The 20,530-nt window shown below is 32.5% G+C and overlaps 1 protein-coding gene across 7 annotated transcripts in view; it reads left to right on the forward strand.

Moving 5' to 3' along the window:
* The first annotated feature begins 3,015 nt into the window (after positions 1-3,015).
* Positions 3,016-20,530, forward strand: part of LOC128987848 (antichymotrypsin-2-like) — a 45,783-nt gene continuing 28,268 nt past the window's right edge. For 6 of the 7 annotated variants that reach the window (XM_054408893.1, XM_054408897.1, XM_054408898.1 and 3 more), the window contains exons 1-5: positions 3,017-3,156; positions 12,652-12,755; positions 17,704-17,883; positions 18,267-18,468; positions 18,652-18,860. In XM_054408893.1, the coding sequence (XP_054264868.1) occupies positions 3,144-3,156; positions 12,652-12,755; positions 17,704-17,883; positions 18,267-18,468; positions 18,652-18,860 (708 nt within the window). In that variant the 5' untranslated portion in view covers positions 3,017-3,143. Of the gene's footprint in view, positions 3,157-12,651; positions 12,756-17,703; positions 17,884-18,266; positions 18,469-18,651; positions 18,861-20,530 lie in introns of all 7 variants that reach the window. The other variant, XM_054408892.1, reaches the window with a different exon arrangement.

Consider the following 20,530-nt stretch of genomic DNA (forward strand, 5'->3'; position numbering starts at 1 on the left):
CACTACAGTTGACTTACCCTCCATAAGAAAAACATGGAAATTTTAAATTTACAATTTATTCAATTTTCTCTGTAACCAAAAACTGCACAAAAACGCTCCAATTTACTAAATTATTTGTTTTTTTAAGCTCCTTGTAATAGTGTAAAGTGAAAATAGGAAATTTTATGTTTTGAGGGTCAAAATTGAGAGAACCAAATTTTCACCCCATAACAACCCCGTTCCCATAGTACGGTCATGCTGGTTGTCTAACTCATTCAAGTTTATCCCGCCCTACAAGATAAATTTCATCAAAATCTGACAAAGATTACTCAAGTTATCGCATTTACATACGTATATATAAAAATCTATATATATTTATCTGTATATAGATTGATAGAATAGTGTTTTTTGCCTCTAGATAAATCAAAATGGAAAAGTATGATTAAGTTGTATGCAAGATATGTTGGCAATGCTTAATTCCAAGTCTTAAACTGCAACAACAGACAAGCACACCTAACCCTAATCCTAAATTAACTAAACAAGATACTCAGCAAAACTAATTTTAATAGAAAAACAAAACTAAACAACAAAACTTGCTAGATACAAATATAACTTGTAAGTAATGATGGGTGTCTACAGAAAACAAGATTCCAACCACCTATATGGCCAAAAAAAGAAATGCCATTTCGTTTCTTAGTTTATAAACTTCTAAACTACAGTACAACTTAGATAAACAAGAATATTTAAAAATACCCCAGCCGCAGCAAACCTGCCGACTTAGCAAATTTCCACTTGTCTGAATTGATTTTTAATAAAATCGGTTTAAATAACATTAGGTTTAACGGGTACCTAGGTTTGCTGCTACAAGGGAACTGGTAAAATATGGTAGTGAAATATTAATAGCTTAGTATAAAATAATTAAATTTGCCAAGTTTGATGAAAATATATCCAGACCATAGGCGGATCAAGGCCCCAAAATGTGGGGGGGGGGGCTAAGCCGGGGGGTATGGAATGTGTGGAGGGGGTCCGCTCCCGAAAATGTTTGAAAAAATATAATTTCCAAAGACGTATTTTAGGCTGTTTGGAAATCAACATAAAAGGAATCACGGATTCCGTGAACATACTTGAAGGACCTTGTAATCGGCTAATTTACGAATTCCATGTAAGAATTTCACCCTTACACATTATGGAAAATAGCTGACATAAGGTAAAAGAAAGGAACAGACTGATCCAAACCCTAAATGTGTGTGTACTGTGTACCTAGGATCCTAAATTAATTGCTGGTTTGTAGCATATAACTCAGGTCTTCTCACAGACGAAGTCAAGAACTTAACTTTGTCTACAGTATTAAGAGCTCCAACACCTTTTTGGCAATGGTAAGACGGTGAAAAGTTAAAATTTAGGGTGTCTTGTTTATTTCCATTAAAAAATTCAAGACTAATTCCAGTCTTTTTAAGACTAAGGCCAAATTTCTCAATTCTCGATACCAATGTCAATTTTTATAATTTAACCAAAATGTTTAACTCTACACCAAACCCTGTCTTTATGTCATAAAGTAAACTAGCCAATTTGGAATTTTTGGATGATGAAAATCTTCCACGACCAAGTAGACATCATCATTAACTGCCTCGGACGTCATCGTCGCCGTTCGCGATCGCGGCAAAATTATGATCATTTCCCGCGGCCGTGTAGACATCATCATTGACTCCCGCGGCCACGGAAACGTCATCGGCGTCGTCTGCGACGATCGCGGCAAAATTATGAAAATTCCCGACTTTCATATCAAAACAAAGACTAAATCCCAACTTTTCAAGACCGATTTGAAATTCAATACTAATTCCCGACTACTAGACACCATATAAAAATAATAAATTTTGTTTACAAATATCAAACTTTGAGGTTCCTATTAATTTTTAAAATTAATTTTTCTAGCTTAACCAATAAAAATGTGAATCCTGATATCTGGGATAGGTACCCTTTAGCCGCCACTTATCCAGACACAACATTTTATTCTCCATAAGAATAACATAGGAATTTTAAATTTACAATTTTTTTAATTTTCTCCGTTACCAATAACCGTACAAAAACACATTGACATAATAAATTATTTGTTTTTAAGCTCTTTAAAAAGGTCTAGAGAGAAATTGGGAAATTTTGTGTTTTGAGGGTCAAAGATGAGTTTCAATATGGTGACCATTTAATATCTTTAATGCAAAATTTCAGGAAACCCGCAAATATTAATAAAACTGTTTATAAAATCAAAATGATAGAGAATCCAAATCAAATGAGACCTTGTTTGTTTGTAATCCGATTTAACAAACAAGGTCTCATTTGATTTGGATTTAAATTCTCTATCTTTTTAATCTGAAAAACAATTTTCTTAAAATTTACGGTTTTCATTAAATTTGGCATTAATAAATGGCCACCATATTGAAACGGCTTGAGATATTTGAACGAAACTTTGTAAGTTCTTTTTACCTACTAAAATACACATTTATACCAATTTTCAAATTTCTATCTTGAAAAATATCCAAAATATAAAATAATTCTTAAAATTACAAACAGACCGACAAACAGAAATTAGGCATTTTGGACCCATACTTATACTGTATGGTATTTTATGTTTGTCTTAGTCCAAGGAACAAGTTCACAAAATGTCCAGACAATTTGGAAACACCCTGTATAAATCCTATGATATGTCGCAGGTTCTTTGCGGAACTGTAAAATATTCATTACCTTAACGATGAAAGAGAAAACTGTTGTATCATTTTTTATTGCAAAGTTCTGCCCCTTATAGTTTCGTTATTGTTGTTTCACACTGTCATAATATTTTAATATTTTGAGGTTAAAAATTTTAAATTCTCCCGTGAAATATAGCTTTTATCTATTATTTGTGTTCTGCAATTAGAGACTATCTTATTTAGGAAAGTTCAGGTCTGGAAAAAGATGAAACATCCATAGGAAGGTCAGTAGGTGGCTTGTTGTTGGCAGCTAAGTAGTTTGTTTGTCGTTGCCAAGCGTGACGTAGGAGGCTGGCGATTTGTGTCTCCCTACCAACCGGTTTATCATTTCTTCCTCAGTCACGTCACGACCCGACGACATCACGTCTTCATCTTCAGAGCAGTACCCGCCAATACGCCAGTAGCTGCACTAACTAAACAAACATGAGGCGACTCGGTGAGTTCAGAATTTAAATCCATTATTGGCATACATCTTAACCAATTTGTAACAATTAATTTGCCATCTATTATTATGTCCCAGTGGATCTGTTACTGTAGTTGATTCACTACTGATGATTCCATAGCTATTTTATAAGTATAGTCTATATAGACAACATCCATAATATGAAATGTGTTAAGCCTTTAATTTATGAATACTCAAATCCGATTTTTCTTGAAAAGTACAGCCTATAGGATTTAATCTGCTTTCTGATCTGTTTTTTTCTCATTATAGCCTACTTAAAAAAAGCGAAATGCCTTAATTCTAGATAACACCGGCGCAGTGTAAAATATTGATTTTCTTTTAGGCAAAACAATGACTCAACTTTTTAGGCAGCTGAGTTTTTACGATTTTACACAAAGTATGTTTACTACTTTTACCACACTTTTATTCCAATTTATTCCAAACACTATACACTGTACGCTATATTTTTTGGCGTTGATTTGAATTTCCTTTATTTTTGGCACATGCACATGCAGTTTTTGTTCCTTTAAATAGTTTAGTTTTGCAGGCTTATAACAAGTTCACACATGATACAGGCATAATATAGCATATTCTTGTTAAATTTACGAGTGCAAGAAAAGGTAATCTGTTTCATGACATCTATATGAATCATGATATATCACGTTCAGTTCTGCAGTGGTTATTTTTTTTATTGAATCTGGTGGTATCGTATTAATTTACTCTATCATACATTTTTTGTTTCTGTCATTAGCTTAGTTTTTTTAATTAAAATAAGCTTAGACTAAATTACTTATATTTTGGCGTGATTTCACCTTGTAGTTTTAAAATATATAGGAAAAGATCATTTTTGATCATATACTGTAAAAAATCTACATCCAGATACACATAGGTGATAGTGTTATTTACAATATCCCCCTGTTCAATATTACGTCTTGTTAACAGGATTACACTAAAAAAAATCCCAAGTATTTTGCTTTTTTAAACGTAGTTGTAACTTTCCTGCCAAGTCCATTAGCTACTACTTATTTTCCATTGTAAACGAAAGAAGAAGGAAAACCCCACTTTTCAAGGTTGAATTTGTTTGAGGTAGTTTGTAAGACTGTGTTACTGTGTAATTTGTGTTTACGTTTTACAACTGTGTAATTTGCTCCTTTTTACTGCAGCTGTCAAAGCTTTTGTGAGCTGTAAATTGTACACACAAAATCTATCAGATGATTAACCAAACAGATTGTGGGAGTTGGGATTAGGGAAAGTGTAGAAGGTTAAGGAATCTTGCCTTGGAATGAGGAAAATGTGATGAGCATAAATAATGACAAGAGTCCAACTGTTGAAGCACTAAACCTACTCCTTTTACATCTAAATTTTCTCTTTGTAGCTATGCTTTGTATTCTTAGTTAAATAAGAAACATTTTAATCAATAAACTTTTTCCATTTACCACTGATTTGATTTTGGAAATGTTTTAATTGATTGATATCACAAAATAATATGGTCTTTATTCTGTGTTGATATCTAGCACTTCGGCCTATTAAATTTGAAATTGAAATGAAAATTGAATGGAATTAAATCTGATCTAATTAGGTTTGGTGATCTATTATATTTTGTATTTTTAGTGTTTTTCCCAGTAGGGAAGTAGTTATTTACCGTAGGTGGCACGATAACACCTGGGCCCGGTGTTTAGTGGTTTGAATACCAGAAAACAGGGTGTCTTTTAACATTTAAAACATAGAAAGCCGGCATGTATTAAGCAAAAGTTGTATTTTTGTTTCAGCTTGAACAGTAAAAACAGTAAAAAGTTCCTTGTTTTCTGGTATTCAAACCACTAAAACAAACAACAGAATATCTAAACCTCAATAGTGTAGCATATGGTTAGAAAGCTTATAAAATGGCGCAGTTTTTAACATAATCGGCCACTTTCTTGTATACAGGGTGTGCACAAATACAATAGACCAATGTTTTTTTAAATTTGTATCAAACATCTTAATTTTTATCTTTGAATCTATTTACAATGGGGTTTTTACAACTGATCCTCCGTCATTTTCTATTATTCTTATTCAAAATTTAATGTAGAACACGAAAATGACATTGTCTACTCAAATCCATTTACCGGTAATTGAGAAATAGCTGTATTAAGTTTGAAAACATAGTTATTTTTGAAAAACATAAAATAATTCTTTGGGAAGCTAATTTTTGGACTTGGAACCTTTTATATGCATCATAACACTGCATTTACTTTGTACTTACGCCAAAAAAATTTTGTCACACTGATGACCAGCCACCCTGTATATAGTTAGGCCTATGTGTCCGTGAATGCGATAACTTGAGTAATTTTTGTCTTTCGCAAGTAAATAGACAAACTCTGAGAAATGGTTTTATGGGCCAAAATACTGTAAAGAGAAAATTTAGGAATGCCATTTTCCCTAAAATCACTGTTTAACCAAATATCTGCAATCTTGTATTTTTTATAAAATAATTTTTAGATTTGAAATGCTCCAACCAATCTTTATGAAACTATATTATTTGTATTATTATTATTATTTGTATGTAAAAGAGACAAATGTAAGAAAAAAATTAAATTGGCACAATTATTCAAAATTTAAAAAATGGCAGCCATTTTAATTTATGTATATTAGATGACAAAAAATGGATAGTTTAATGAAAAATGTCATGAGCGCTTTTATTTAGAATTTAAAATTCCTATCAAACTACAGCATTGAAACATACCTGACATGTTCCAAACTATTTTTGTTACCGGTAAATAAGGCAAAATGAGGTGCAACCTCACTAGCTTAGCCTTTAACTTAATTTTACAAAAATCGCTATATTTCAGCTATTTCTCATTCAATTTAATTGAACAGAATATAAATATCCCCGCCGCAGCAAACCTGCAGACTAAGCGAATTTCCATTTGACCGATTGGATTTACACTGAAATGTCTACTTAAAAATATAACATTTATTCTTGATTTGAATAGAATTAGTTTAACAAGTACTTAGGTGTTTGCTGCATCAGGGAGGGTAAAACTGTTTTTTTTTTTTTTTGTAAAATGTGAATAGTTAGTAAGAAATAAAAACATTTGCCAAATTTGATCAAAATATGTTTACTTATTCTCCATAAGAATAACATGGGAATTTTAAATTTACAATTTTATGGAATTTTCTCCGTAACCATTAGCCGCATAATAACGCTTCTATATACTATTTGTTTTATACTATTTGTTTTTTACTATTTTTTTTTACTATTTTTTACTATTTTTTTACTATTTTTTACTATTTGTTTTTTATATTATTTGTTTTTTTAAGCTCTACAAAATGGTTTGGAAAGAAATTGCTAAATTTTATGTTTTTTGGGTCAAAAATGGGAAAAACCTATTTTTACCCCATAAACCCCCCCCCCCCCCCCCCGTAAACCCCCGTTCCCATGGTCCGATCATGCTGGATCGCGAACTCGTTTGAATAAACATACGTTTACATGTTTGTACCAAATTTAATCAAAATCGGATCATTTTTGCTCGAATTATCTATATATATGAATTTGAACGGATGGTGTTTTTGGCCTCTAGGGACCTCAAAACGAAAAAAAAAATCGGTCCCGCGTCCAGGTCTTACCATGAGTACCACGGTAATAGCTTATTCCCTATATGGGAAATTCGCTAAAATGAAAATGGCAGCCATTTTAAAATGTTTTATTGGATCAAGTTAATTTTCTAAGAAAGCTGTCTCTTTTACCTTAAACACAAATTTTCATAAAGATTGGTTCGGACAATCTAAAGATAAAATATTTCTGTAGATGTTACGAAATGGGGGATATCTGGTTAATAACATGATTTTGGGAAAAATCAATCCTGATTTTCTTATAAATTAAATGTTATGTACTAAATTTATATTGTATAGGATAAATTTAAAATAAATAAAATAGATTTGAAAACTTAAAATAAAACATGTTAAAAAATTATTAATAAAAAATTTTCAAAAATCATTTTGGTCTTTGTCAGTTATATCCCTCGATACAATTTTCTCACTTTTTTACATAAAAAAAGATAGTAAGAATTAGAATTATTTCAGTTTTATTTTTAAAACTAAACGGTTGAGTATTAAATATTTCATTTTTTCATTTTCATGTGGGCAAAAGATACAGTAATCTTATTTATTGGGATTTCATATTACTTTAGACACCATTGCCTCCTTAGTCAATACCCAGGTCTGCAACATCCTGATGATTCATATTTGGATAATGATTAATTTTATCACCAGTAGGAAAGGGTTTGTAATATCTGCTTGAAATTATTTATATAGCATGGTAAAACTACAAACAACTCTACATTATTTTGTATATTACTGAATACCTTTAATTTCTTACATAAAATAATTCACAAAGGTCAGCTATATCTCACATTCCTCACACTGGCGACTTGCCTCCAAAACTCATGAACCCTAGTAGCACAAATAAATATTAAATACATATGAATAAATATATTTAAAATCTATTTTATATATCTCAAGTGTGTATTAATGTCAATTTTATATAATATTGAAAATATATTAAATATATAAAAAATATGTTTTTGAATCTATTAAATATTAAAAAAATATGTTCCAACAATATATTTTAGTAAATAATATTTAAATAAAAATGTATTTAATATCTCTTCCAAACATCCCATGGGGCCTAAACATAAAAACCTAAAATAATGAAGATTTAGTATGAAAAGCACAACTATCAGTTGAGTAAATTGATTAAATAGTTCATATTAACAAATTTTGAAAAAATTACTGGATAAAATTTTTTTAGCCCGGGTCGGTTTTGAACCTGGGTTCTTCGACTTATGAGCCTCTTACCTTACCCCTGAGCTACTTGTGACTGTTGTTAACATTAGTTTTCAAATGGTGAAAGAGTGGCCGTCAGTTGCAATGGTTGCAATACTTGAAAAATTTTTGATACTACAGTATAATATGATTCTGTTAATCTGTTTTTCCGTAATTCGTTTCTTAAAAGGTCGCCAGTCACTAGCACCCTTTTCTAGCCCATCATTCGAGATTTCTATGATCACATTCATTGTCACATATTGCAATTTAAAAAATAAAACCCATCAACACTATTTTTTCGTTTGGCCCAAATGTAGGCTGTCGAACATGTATACTAACTTAACTATATGCGTAATTTTTTCTTTACCTGCATGATAGAGTGACACCATTCAGAGTACAAATTATTATTAACTTAATTTTAACACTTTCACAACAGCAATTATCATACAAAAAATGCATGTATAAATTGATAGACACTATAAAAAACAAAAAGATGCAAATTATTTATTTGCCAATTATAATAGATTACATTTATTCTACAAATTATTATTTTATTAATAAAAATATCTGACGTGTTTCAAAATATATTTATAAATACTTTAAATATATAATATAGTTTCAAAAATATGTTATATATATATTTAAAATATTCTCAACACATAATTTTTTTAAATATTTAATAGGAAAAATATACATATAAAATATGTATATTATAGATTCTATACTTATTTGATCAATATATATTATGAATCTATTTTATATATTCAAAAATTATATTTAATTTATATTTTGCATTGCTTTTTGGTAATATTTTAAATATATATTTGAATATATCAAACTATTATTAAAGATATATTATTTATATATTTTATTCGAGGTTCTATCAAATACAACTTTAAATATATAAAATATTTATAAAATACATATTTGTGCTACTAGGGAAATGACTGAAAAAAATATTGAAACCAACATGTGACCAATGTGCTGCCAACCTAAAATGAACTTAATTCCTTACTCAATTATGACTCACACATCACAGAAAACATACTACTATTACCCAGAATGCCATGGTAACGTATGGAACGCATGGTAAAAAGCGTTAAGTACTTTGAGAGAGCTTTGCCTGTCAATTCGTAGGCAGCGCCACCACCAGCGTTGCTATGCACTCAGTAATTAATTTTTACTATTAATTTAATATAAAATAATTAATTTTGTAATTAAAGTTTGGTTTCCATCCTAAGGGTTAAGATAATTTGTATAACTTTGGGCCAGGCTTCTAAACCATGGGAAAGCAACACTGCTTTGATTACCAGCCTACATTGTGCACACTTATTACAGGATCTTGTTCCTCGTCAAATCCTAGATCCCTTATGAACATTGAGATTGTCCTTATAATTGTTTCCTGCCTTTCATTAGTCTCTCCATGATAGAACTAGGGATCTTGTGTGCATATCAAACATATCTCGGTAATTGAAAAATTAATTGAAAGCCTGATTTTTCATCCTCACAACATTTTCAGCTATAGAGTCTTTTGAGAGGAATTTCCTCTTATTCAGAGACCCAAGTGAAACTCAGTGGCATCCCTCTAATATATTCTGTTGTTCAAAGAAACTTTCAGCCCAGCCTTAAGAAACAGACAAGAGAAGTAATATCACAGACAAGATTGCTCCTCTGTACATTACAAGGTGTAAGCTGGTTATCCTGATGTCCTTGACCCCAGTGACAAATGTTAAGACGTCTGGTTTCAGTACTCTACTGGCCAGTGGCCAGGTGCAGGTGATGTCCCCTTGCTGAGGCTCATCCTGAACTGGGTTCAACACATGCACATGCACATGACAGTATTTAGTGCTGCTGACCCCTGAAAGGAACTGCTTGTATTAGTGACACCACCATGATGGATAAGATGTTACCATTGGCTACCCTTCTCAGATGATATTATTTACTAAGCTTAAGCTAGAGGATGCCGTTGCTCCATGGTTCACTATATAAGCAGGCTAAGCAACTCCTTGTATGTCCAGAAAACACTCTTTTACCCATCGAACCCTATTTTTATTATGAATTCAAATCCAAAATTATATGAATAAGTTTTTAAGTATAGGATTTTTAAAACGGCAATTTCCATGATTTGATCAAATTATTTAATTGAGATACAGAAAATAGGTATTCTGTCATATTTTTGTACTATTTATTAGTATATAGTATGAAGTGCTGATATTAATTCTCAATTTAGTAATCCATAAATACTTTCTGACATTTTTTATAATGTAGGGAATAATAGTTCATCACTAGGGCCTAAAGTGGCTCTTTTTGACCCAAGGTCAAGTTAACGGAAAATGAGCGAGGGTTAAATAGTTATTTGTGCAACTAGTGAGCAAAGGGAGCAATTGACTCACTCGAGAGAAATACTTACTCACGAGCCGTAGGCGAGTGAGGAATGGTTTCTGGAGTGAGGCAATTGCACTTTGCACTCGAGTTGCACATTATATTTTTCCTACAGATACCATAAAACAAATAAATTGGTAAAGGAACGTAACATATTTTTACACAGAAATGAACTTTTAATATGACATTTAATGATACAGTACAATGAACAGTACAACAGCTGACCAGCTGATTTACAGCCAGTGAGCCAGTGCTGCCAACATATGTCACGCGCATAAAAACTTGTCTGCATGTTACGCGCTCACTATTTCGTGCCTTCACGTTGCAAATCTGGAGTGAGACAAAGTAATTAGAGTGAGACAATGTTAACATTGTCTCACTGATGAGCGAATTGGCCACTTTGCTTTCTCAAATCAGTGAGAGAACATGTACCGTACATTGTTAGGTAACTGTAGGAAAAAGTAACTTTTTGCCAGTGTGGTGAACTATATTTTTTGTCATATTGCATCATTAATTAACAATCAAAGCTAGAAAACAAAATAATTTTTATGTAAGGTAACCTCTCTAAAAACGACTTCTTGTTTTCAATTCTGCTAATGCAACTAAGCAGCTGTTTAGTAAGTGATTCAATCATTTTGTCCATTACGATTGTGTTACAGTACATTATACCATCGATATGTCGAGCAATCGATAACAATAAGCTAAAACCTTACATAATAAATTTATCGATAAATAATTTTGATCGATAGGATTGCCACAATCAAAATTTCCGACTGTTTACAACAGCTGATTTTTACTCCCTAGAGACTAAAAATGACTTTTACTCCCTAGAGAGTAAAAACGCTCCTTTAGACCCGCAACGCATGCATTAAAAACGGCTGTTTTTGCTGCAGTATGACGAAAATATTTTTAATTCCTCCAATATATTTATCAATATTATAGTTCAATTTGTTTGCTTTATAAAATTATGCAATTACTTGCTCTGATCGCAAGCACAATGCCACATATATTTACTTTTATATAGCTTCCTTGGAGGAATTTCAAAATACAAAGGCTTGAATCATTGCTATTGTGATTCATCTACCTATTTGAAGAGTGGAGTTGCTGCTAATGGATCAAAGTGCCAAAATAAAAATTTTTCAGGAAGTAAAAAAAAAAACAGTTTACTTCTCTAAAAATGAATTTTAAGTTTCAAAGAAACTACTAATAATTTGTCACATGGTAGAAAATATAAGCCTATCCACTTTTTTTACGAATATCAACTAACAAAAAGGTTATACCATACCATTGGTTTATAAGCAAAATATTCTTGCAGATCAAATAGATCTAAGTACCTGAGGTAATCACTGAGTTTATTGGCATAACTCCATGCAGACAGCTTACAACCGTGGCACTTGGATCCACTAGCAGCAGCAGCAGCGTAGGGCTGTTCTGACATAATGCAGTAAATTCTGTTTACTTAGCAACTGCAATTTTGGAAAGGATAGGATGGCACATCTTTTAGCTAAAAATTGGCGCAAGAACATAGATATCAGCAATTTGCAGTGAAAAAATTAAAGATTTTAAAATGGAACACTTTAGCTCTCTTAGCAATTCTGTTCTTTATTTATGTTTGCATTTTCCAGTAAAACTCTTTACTATTCTAACCACTTTCAAGAAGTAAATTTCTAATCTATTTGTCTTGTAATCTGTTAACCACTGAAGCTGATATAAGTGAATACCAGTGTATTTAAAGAGATTACAGAGATTTAAACATCAAACAAATATATTGTGTGCTATTTTCAAGTATTAACTTGTTGGTTTATTCAGTGTTGATAGTACAAAGGATAAGGGTTTCTTATCAGAAAGGGCAAAGTTTGTGATAATCCAATATTTTTCAGACTAAAGTTAGTCCAACAGTTAGATTTTTGCTTACATGACTAAATCATAGTGTTAGGTTTTGTTTTTGTGAAAATAACCTGTGGGCCTAAATCAAATGTGTCGTCGCTGATAAAACTATTTAACAATTATCATGTCCATGACAAATGCTTTTGATTTATGTAGCATCACTCTAGGAACACTGATCAAAGCAGTAATAAATAATCCTATCAACTCCCAGACCTCCAAACAAATTGTTTCTTTCTTCCTTGTATGAGGAGTCCTTTGTCAAAACAATCATATGTTCTGCTTGCCACAGTTACTTTACAGCTTCAAATTGCCATGGGGATACCACTGTTGATATATCCCATGACTTTTAAAAGTTTACCTCCTGTAAAGTAGCTATAGTGCTTTAGCAAAATTATTGTGTTTTTCTTCATGTTACAGTTTTGGTTGTCTCAGTTGCTCTGCTACTTCAAACTACCATGGCAGACCCAAACAATTTGGCCATCTCACAGGCCTCCAACGCTTTTGCTTCACAGCTCTATCAGGTAAATTAATATCAATCTTAAGTATTAAAGTTCTATTTTGGAATGCAGAAATTACCTCGAAGATTAAATTAATCATAGATTTTATTCTACTCCACAAAAGATTATTACTCAGTACTCAGTTGGACTCTTCTGGTAATCATACTAAAATGTTATAAATGTGAAAGTTTGTGTGTTTGTTTGTTTGTTTGTTTGAAGTTCAATCTCGCATTAACTACTGGTCGGATTGTGTTGAAATTTGGTATGATGATAGCTCACATTCCCGATTAACATATAGACATATTCTTACCTCAAAAATCCTTTCGGGCTCCGCCCTAGCGGCTCTAGAGTTTCCCATTTTAACCTTATGAGTATTCATATTTAAAAGCTGAATGAAATAATTTTGCCAGCTGTTTCAACTACACAATTTGTTTCTATGATATTCAATAGCATTAAAAGGTTATACGGTTTACCAACAGGGTGCAGCACCACTAGTTCTTTATACATTTATGACAACAGCTAATTTGAACCAAGCAGCAACAAAAACCTGAGTGTGAGAACTTTACTTCTTTCTATTGTTTATGTGAAGAGGTAGAACATTATGGCTATGGTAGATGTTCTATACTATAGTATACCGTAGATTATAGTAAAAAAAATTGTCTCAAAACGTGTCCTCTCTTATTGCAAATGCAAAGCACGAGTATTTAACCACAATAAGCATTGTATACCAACCCCGTACGAAGGACGGGTACTCAGCTAGTGATTAATATGACAAAAAGTAAGAATTGTTTGATCTTGCAATTGCAAACTCTGGCACACCCTTATTGCCAGTTCTCCTAATTAGTCACACTGCTTTCCCACTAACTTCAGTAGCTTTTTACCAAAGTCATAAATTCCAAAATTTTGAGAAGCAGTAGGCTACATAAAAAAGTCATTGATACTATACAAGGGAGAATTTTATTAAGAAACAACAGCATAGGCTTAGAGGTGAAAATAAATCTAGAGGTAAGAAAGAAATCTATCTACACTTTTGTTTATAAACCAAATTCAATTATTACTAAAGATTTAGAACTAATCAACTGGTCAAATTATTTAGGAAAAAATATCTGAGAAACATTTGGCTTTGAATATATTTTTTAAGGGAGCGGTTCAATCTCTGGCCTTGTTGCTATCATAACATTGACCTTTTATTTGATAACATTGGTAATTAATGGCACATTGACAAAAATAATCTAGATCCAGAATTGATTTAACTGGGAATTGAACCAGCGCCTTTCAGATTTGAACGTGAGCATTAGTATAATCTCTCGGCTACCCAGACCACTCTAATTTACCATCTGTGATTACAACAACACTTGTAACAAATCCCAATTAATAATTTACTAACCTAAAATAGAAAATGCATCTTAACTATAGGAGATCTATAACTATAGGATCTTAACTTGGGTATATTTATATGCATGCCACATTAAACCAAAACAAATAGGGTGTGAACTCAGGTTTTATGTCCGCGGTTTGTATGTGACACACTATGGGCCCGAGAGATATTTTCCCACTCTCCACCCTAGATACAAGTAGAATTCTCATCTCATTGTAAAAATCTTCAGCTGTTTTTCATGACTATAGTTTTTATATTGGTGACAGAGGTGATCATCCTCCCCAAAGTCAGGTCCACATATGCCCCCATATCACATTTCTTCTCCTTACTTTCCTTCCCCCCCCCCAAAAAAAAAACCAAATAAAAACACTGACCTTCCCGCACCGAAACCAAAATTTAAAGAATTGTTTTAAGTAAAACACAAATCTCATTACATTACATATCTCACATATACCATTACATATCTCATAGAGAATTCGGGATGGTCTCTTCACCCAACCCAGGAAAAAATTAAATAGCCACAAACGGACGAACGCAAGGCCAGGTTGCCTCCACGGGAATGAATAGAATAGAACTATTCATCTCCCAGTGCCCTAGCCAAGAATGTGACATTAACTATTGAGAGGAACAATTTTTAATTATGAATTGCCAAAATTATGCTACTAGTTTTAATATGGTATATAAATATATGGATTTGATAACAGATTTTAGGGCTACTCATAAAAAAATAATAAGTTGTTAAAGGCAAAATGGCAAATAAAACTCCCCTTAAATCCCTCAAAAAATTCCCCTCTCTGGGTACCCCTGATTGATGAAACTAGGCGCAAGTGTCAAAAAAAAATTATTTTTATTATTTTAGAGTTATTGTTTATTTATAACAAATCGGTAAAACCCATCAAAATCAACGGTAACTTTCAAGGTTTACGACAATTATTCATCCCACTCAGTTAAACAGAGTGATATCATGGATAAAACATAGATTTCTCATACTTATGGATCAGCCGAAGTATTTTGTTGTTAGTTCTGTCCGGTGGACTGTAGAGGTCGTGTTTTGTTTACAATTTGTTTCTAGTTATTTCAGTCATTGAAAACCTCGTTAAACCAAATAAAACGACCTAATCGTAAACAATAACTCTTCCCCTAGTTATATAACCAAACAGTAAAGTACAAATCACAAAATTACCCCTAAAATAATAGAATAGTTATTTGTGTAACTAGTGGTGAAAGTGGCACTTTGCTGCACACGAGAGCAATGTTTACGTACGAGCCGCAGGCGAGTGCGGAATGATCTCGAGTGCAGCCAAGGCCTTTTTCACTTGTGTTACACATTATATTTTTCCTACAGTCAGTTTAAAGCATATAAATAATTAGTCTTTCAAACACTATATACAACACGTTTTTAGGTTCAGCTGGCAACACAAATGGTGCCCTAGAGAAAGTAGTACCCGCGGTCCGTATCACTCCGCTATTTTATTTCCTCGGCAAGAAATGTGCTCCGCCTTTTGAGAATATATAGTTCCGTATGTTTTTGTAATTTGAAGTGGTTTCCCGTGCCTAAAAAAATGCTTTAAAAGTATTTTCTTGTTTATTAAGATCGTAGGAATGTTTTAAAAACGTTTAAAAGAAAAGTCCAGAAAGTTCAGAAATACCGAAACTATAAACAAGAAATGACAGGTTAAATCGTAGTTATAATAGTCAATCAGCTGCTCATAGTATTATTATCTTTAAGTGTTGCCAACCTATTTCCAAGCGTACACGGATTACGTGCATAATAGAACCACGCTGTTTTGTGTTGTTTCGTTGGAATCCTGATGTGCGGCAAAGTATAAACCGTACGACAAAGTATAAACCGTACGGCATAGTATAAATATGCAGCAATTAGCAGCTTTCTGTACTATAAACAGTACAAGGAAGCCAACTTTGTCGGGTGACTGTAGGAAAACAAAATGTCTTTGTCACTATAGCGTTCAGTGTCAACAACTTGAACTAGACACATAAAACAACCTTCCAAATTTACAATGGGATGTCAAGTCTACTTGTGTTAGTATTCAAACACAATGATGTGTGGTGGGTGGTGCCATCAAAATATTAAAATATAACTTTATTAAATGGGTAAAAAATGAGGATAAAATATTATGACTATTGCATACTTTACAAAATATGGTTGATTACCTCACTGCATACAATATTTCCGGTACTTTGGTACGAGTTAATATTACCATTGACTATACACAGAACTTAAATAAATTGTTCCATCTCCTTTTGAAAACCCCTTTGGTTAGTACCGGTACCGGTATTTGAATCGTGACGGAGAATCGCCATCTTTTTAGTTAACACAACCACAATTTGTAAATTTAAAACTCCCATGCTATTCATATGAATAAGTACAGTTCATATGAACTGTTAGTTTGCTTGTTTATAGATTTATTTTGATCAAGCTTGGAAAATTAATTTATTTTATACTAATATTGATATTTTACAAAAAAAACACACTATATTACCCTCCATGAGCAGCAAACCTAGGTAATTGTTAAATTTAATGTTATTTATATACAATTTAATGAAACATCAAATCAGTCAAATGGAATCTTGTTGAGTCTGCAAGTTGGCTGTGGCGGAGTTATTTTACTCATTAAATAAAGTTAAATTTCAAGATTTTATAGTATCACACTATTTAAGTAAATGAGATAAATTTTTGTAAACCTTGAAAGTAACCGTCAATTTCCATGGGTTTCCCCTGTTTTTGATTAATAAAATAAACTAAATATAATTATTCACAAAAATAACTCAAAAACCGTCAGGTTTAGAGAAAAATGATAAATACCAAAAATGTGTATTTTTAGACGGATTACATTTTGTATATATTTAGCTTTTTCCTGTATAGGCCTATCTCTAATAATAAAGTCACTATAGCAAAAAACACATTTTAGGGGACTTTTAGTATGTTCAAAGGAAGGTACACCCAACATCTGTACGGAATTCCTTGCTTGTGCTAGTTTTTTAAGGTTTATGGAATTTTTCACTTATTTTTACTGTAGGCTACTACTTCTGTCTTGCCACAGCTTATATTAGAGGAGGCTATACCATTTGTGATAAAACTATCAAATCAAACACAATACTGTAGAGATTGACGGGATTGTACTTTTAGTTCGGGATGGGAACAGGACAGGATTTTCATGCAGTGCAACAAGGTAAACTGCTTAAGCTTTTCAATGAGTATCACAAGATTGAACAAAATGAACTAACAAAAGACATAGCTAGGATTAAGTACGTAAAGTCAATATCAAGTTAATACTTACAGTTGTGAGTCATCACTAGGGAAAACTGAGAGTGTAGAGATTACCATTGGATCACGATTTACAATATTTTTCTAGCTTATGCCCCCAGCAAAAAGGCCCTTCTTCCCCCCCCTCTTCTTTTCTCTTGCACCCCGACTGGCCCATTTACTACAGTGGCTCTGATCAAATGAGTTTTAAAGATTTGTAGGGATAAACTGCATGCTTGATAAAATCTTATTACTGTTTGTAGATTGCTTAAAAAACGTCTGTGATGTGACAGATGTAGGAATGGTAGTGAAAACATTTTATTTTGCAGGAACTGGCCAAAACTCCAGGCAACGTACTTGTGTGTCCATTAAGTGCCCACATAGCATTGACTCTTGTCCATCAAGGTGCGGGTGGCAATACTGGTAATGAGTTGGGTAAAGCTCTACACCTGGCTGGGTCCAATGACAACATCAAGAACAACTACAAGACACTGCTCACAGGTCTTCAGGTATCACAGAAAATTAATTCCTTCATTGATATATGTACACTTATTTGATCCACCTTTCATTATTGTTCTTCTATTCAAAGTACCTTCTGAAAGTTAGTAAAAATTTCTCAAGTAATTTCTTTTATAAACAGGCTTGGCCTTGAGGCTCACCCTGTGTGTCTCTTTGAAAACCAGTCTCGTAACTTTATAGCCCCAACTCATATATTGGCTTCATTTAAGTAATAATCCAGTGAACTTTATTAAGAATGTTGAAAAAAAGTAAAATAGTTGTAAAAAAAGAAGAAATACGAGCAAATGAGAACATTTATTTATTTCAATTCAAAACAACAAAAATTATTATTAAAGTATAACACATTTCCCTCCATTGTATGTTGTGATTCCAGGACGATGTCCTTAAGATAGCAACAAAGCTGTACCCAGCAACCAGCTTCACTCCCAAGCCTGACTATGTAATAGTTGCTAAACAATACTTTCTGTCCGATGTGGAATCCCTTGACTACAGCAAGGCTGCTGAAGCTGCTAAAACTATCAATACATATGTGGAGAACAAAACCAACAACAAGATCCATGATATTATAAAACCAGGTAACTCAATAGCGGTACTTATTCCAATTTGAGGAGATTTTTCTTATTAGTTTTAACTAAAAATAAAAAAAAACATATCAATTGAGACTCATAACCACTCCTTTGGATGGCAAACCTTTGGTTAAAAATCCCTTGGCATTGTTGGTATTCATCAGATAAATTTTTTAAATAAATTTTTTTCAGCCTCTCTGTCAGATCTTACCCGACTTGTGATCATAAATGCTGTGCACTTCAAAGCTACCTGGGCTAAGACATTTCCTCCTGCATTTTCTTCAAACTTCAAGGTTACTCCAACTGAAGTGATAAAAACCGACTTTTTGTCTTTGACTGATCACTTCCCTTACAAGGAGGACCGTGCTCTAGGAGCCAAAGTACTCAAGATGGATTACGAGGTAAGTTTCATCTATCTTTTGTGAGGACAAGTCTTTCAAGTAAGCATTGAAATAATTATTACCTACCTGATATGAAATGAAAAGATTTTAATAAATAGCATATATTTGCTAAGGACTATTTTCTTCGGCAAAATCCAGTGGACATCTTTTATAGCTATAAAATCTTGCCTTACACATGAGCGACATATCTAGCTGACTAGGCTGTGACTAGGTAAGCAGGACTAGGTAATGGACCACAAGATCAAATGGAGCCGTTCACACGAGCGTACGGCCTCAGCGATCGAGCTTGGTGTAGCAAACCATCGCCAGGCACCGCTGAATGATTCAGAGTAGAAAATATTCAAATATCCGGGCTCGAAAGACCAATGAATGTTTTCAGAGTAGGAGAATATAATTATCTGGATTTGAAGTACCAATGGATGATTGTAGAGAAGGGAAAATATTAGTTAAAACAAAGTAAAGTTAAGGTAAGAGAAAAGGGAATATAAAGAGAAAGGTTAATGATAAATGGTTCGAAGAACCAGAGGGGTATAATATGTTGAGAAAAAGAAATATTGAGATTAAAGAATATATGGGGGAGAGAGAAAATTAATGAGCACACTTTAAAGGTACTAAGAGAATAAGACACTGTTTTATTTAAATTTTGATATAACATATGTTTTACCAATTTAATCTATCTATATATTAATTACGTAAGCTGATTCTTTGCGTCAAAATTGTGGGCGACTGGGAAGTCGTAGAACGACGGGAGAGGGCTCAAATTAAAGGTCTCGATCCTGTGACGGCGGGAAAAATAGTGAAATTCCCTAAATTTTAACACAAAATTGGATATAACGTAAAATGTTCTCCATAAGAAATGCATTAGAAGCCATTTACTGCTGATTTTGGTTTACTTTAATATAACTGATCGTGATTAATCATCAAACCAGTAAGTAATATTACATTTGGATTACTCATTTGCCAGTCAATTCTGCAATACTGTATACTATATAAAACCAGGGATAACTTTAGGCCTACCTATAATAATAAATACATTTTAGATACGTCTTAGAATGTTGAAATCAATTATTTTACTGTGCAATTGGCAAACTTGTGTATTTTTAAGTAAATTAGTGAAGCGTATGATAAGTAGAAGAATCATAGGAGATGGCTCAAATCAAAGGAATTAAACTTAGAATGGCTGAAAAAAGTTATAAAGTTTTTTCTTCTAACTTAACAGTTATTGTTGTGTTGAAGGAATGTTCAACATGAAATAACTACATTGACTAAATAATAATCGATTCAAGATTGTCCAAAACTTCTGCTTTGTTTTGATTTCAAAACATTTGTTAAAGATTTATTCTACACTTTTTTGTATACTTAGGCCCTACTAACATTTTTAATTTGAGATCTATTGTAGTGTATACAAAAGGAGCATGCACTTAGAAATAATAACTGGGTCGGGGTGCTAATTTAGCGATTTTAACTAAGAACTAAGCTTATCTCAACACACCTTTATTTGCCTTTTCATATATGACGAAGACAATTTCCAATTTTAATCAGGAAAGCATTTTTATTATCAAAAGACCAAAGCTACAGTAAACTAATATTTATTCACAAACATGTTTGCTGCCTTTAGCAGAGTTAAACCTTTGGTTTAAATTATTTATTAAAAATAACATCGACAAAAG

Source organism: Macrosteles quadrilineatus, unplaced genomic scaffold (genome assembly GCF_028750875.1).
Source record: "Macrosteles quadrilineatus isolate MER2022 unplaced genomic scaffold, UCM_ALF_1.0 Scaffold_2__2_contigs__length_208266976, whole genome shotgun sequence".
NCBI classification, from domain to species: domain Eukaryota; kingdom Metazoa; phylum Arthropoda; class Insecta; order Hemiptera; family Cicadellidae; genus Macrosteles; species Macrosteles quadrilineatus.